Source organism: Passer montanus, unplaced genomic scaffold (genome assembly GCF_014805655.1).
Source record: "Passer montanus isolate IOZ18808 unplaced genomic scaffold, ASM1480565v1 scaffold1953, whole genome shotgun sequence".
Classification (NCBI taxonomy): domain Eukaryota; kingdom Metazoa; phylum Chordata; class Aves; order Passeriformes; family Passeridae; genus Passer; species Passer montanus.
Genome location: NW_024366540.1, coordinates 3,235 through 5,034, shown reverse-complemented (window position 1 = coordinate 5,034; position 1,800 = coordinate 3,235). Strand labels below are relative to the sequence as shown.

General features: G+C 68.1%; 1 protein-coding gene across 1 annotated transcript in view; it reads right to left on the bottom strand.

Annotated features, from left to right (window-relative positions):
* Window positions 1-6: 6 nt before the first annotated feature.
* The window catches only part of LOC120501040 (dystrophia myotonica WD repeat-containing protein-like), a gene marked incomplete at its 5' end in the record, with an annotated part of 4,918 nt that continues 3,124 nt past the window's right edge, over window positions 7-1,800 (bottom strand). Inside the window, 2 exons of the mRNA XM_039706686.1 lie at window positions 7-290; window positions 1,342-1,794. Coding sequence (XP_039562620.1) covers window positions 243-290; window positions 1,342-1,794 — 501 coding nt within the window. The remainder of the gene's footprint in view (window positions 291-1,341; window positions 1,795-1,800) is intronic.

Sequence of the window (1,800 nt, the reverse complement as noted above, 5' to 3'; positions counted from 1 at the left end):
GGGGAGGGGAGGGGAGGGGTCCCCGGGCACGGCGGTGCCACCCTGGGGACAGGGGACAGCGGTGACACCGCGGGGACAGCGCCGGGGGGGCTCAGTAGTACGGGGGTGGCACTGCGGGTGACACGGGGGACCCCGGCGGGTGACACGGGTGTGTCCCGACGGGTGACACGAGCGACACGGTGACCCGGGAGGTGACACGGGTGTGTCCTGGCGGGTGACACGGCGGGGGACACAGGGGACAGCTACACCACGGTGCCACTCGGGGAGCCGCCGTTCTGCGAGGACAGGCCCTGCGGGGGGAAGGAGGGAGGGAGGGGACAGCGGTGTCACCGGGGGAGGGGACACACGCCACTCCCTGTGACGTCACCGCGGGGACACCCCGGGGATTCCCCCCCAAGGCTCCGCCCCGTCCCCAAAATCCGCGGTTTGTCCCCCAAAAACTCAACCCGGACAGCCCGAATCCCATCCGGGACACCCCAAATCCCCCCTAAACCACCCCAAATCCCATCCGGGACACCCCGAATCCCCTCCCGGACACCCCAAAACCCCCTAAACCACCCCAAATCCCATCCGGGACACCCCAAAACCCCTCTAAACCACCCCAAATCCCATCCAGGACACCCCAAATCCCATCCGGGACACCCCGAATCCCATCCGGATACCCCAAATCCCCCCTAAACCACCCCAAATCCCCCCTAAACCACCCCAAAACCCCTCCGGGATGTCCCAAATCCCCTCTAAACCACCCCAAAACCCCTCCGGGACACCCCAAAACCCCTCCCGGACACCCCGAATCCCCTCCCGGATGCCCCCAGACCCACGGGGAGCCTCGGGTCGCCCCCGGGGACAGACGAGCCTGTCCCGAGATCCTGTCACCATGTGGTCCTGGTGATGCTGGGACCCCAAAATCCCCCCAAATCCCCACTAAACCACCCCAAATCCCCTCTGAGAGCCCCAAATCCCCTCGGAGACCCCCTAAATCCCCTCGGAGACCCCTCCCCAGACTCACAGAGACCCTGGGCCGTGCCCAGGTGCAGATGAGCCCCTCCTGGCAGGCTGGCACAACACAAACCTGGAGCTCCTGACACCCCAAACCCCATCTGAAACCCCCCAAATTCCCCCTCAAACACCCCAAATCCCCTCGGAGACCCCTGCCCGCACTCACAGAGACCCCGGGCCGTGCCCAGGTGCAGATGAGCCCCTCCTGGCAGGCTGTCACCATACAATCCTGGAGCTCCTGGCACCCCAAATCCCCCCTAAACCACCCCAAATCCCCTCTGAGAGCCCCAAATCCACTCTGAGACCCCCCAAATCCCCTCGGAGACCCCTCCCCAGACTCACAGAGACCCCGGGCCGTGCCCAGGTGCAGATGAGCCCCTCCTGGCAGGCCGTCACGATGCAATCCTCCAGGAACAGCAGCACCGTCAGCCTCTCCTGGGCGATTTTCTTGCACACCAGCGGCTCCAGCAGCGGCACCTCGTGCAGCCGCGGGCACAGCGCCGTGCCCAGCACCTTGGCCATGTCCAGAGACCCCCGCGAGCCCCCCGGGCCGCCGCCGGGGGGGGGTTTCTCGGCGTTGCCCCCTCCCCGGCTGATGTTGCCCAGGCTGTGGTAACGTTTGTGCTCCTTCTCGGGGGCGCCGCGGGGGTCCCGCAGGGTCAGCGTGGCGAAGCGCCCCACGCTCAGCACCGGGGGGACCCGCGGCGAGACCTGGGGACCCCCGCCGGGCTGCGGGAGGCTGTTGGAGCGGGACAGCGAGCGCGGCAGCCCCGGCACGGAGGGCGGCGGGTCCCCGGCGGC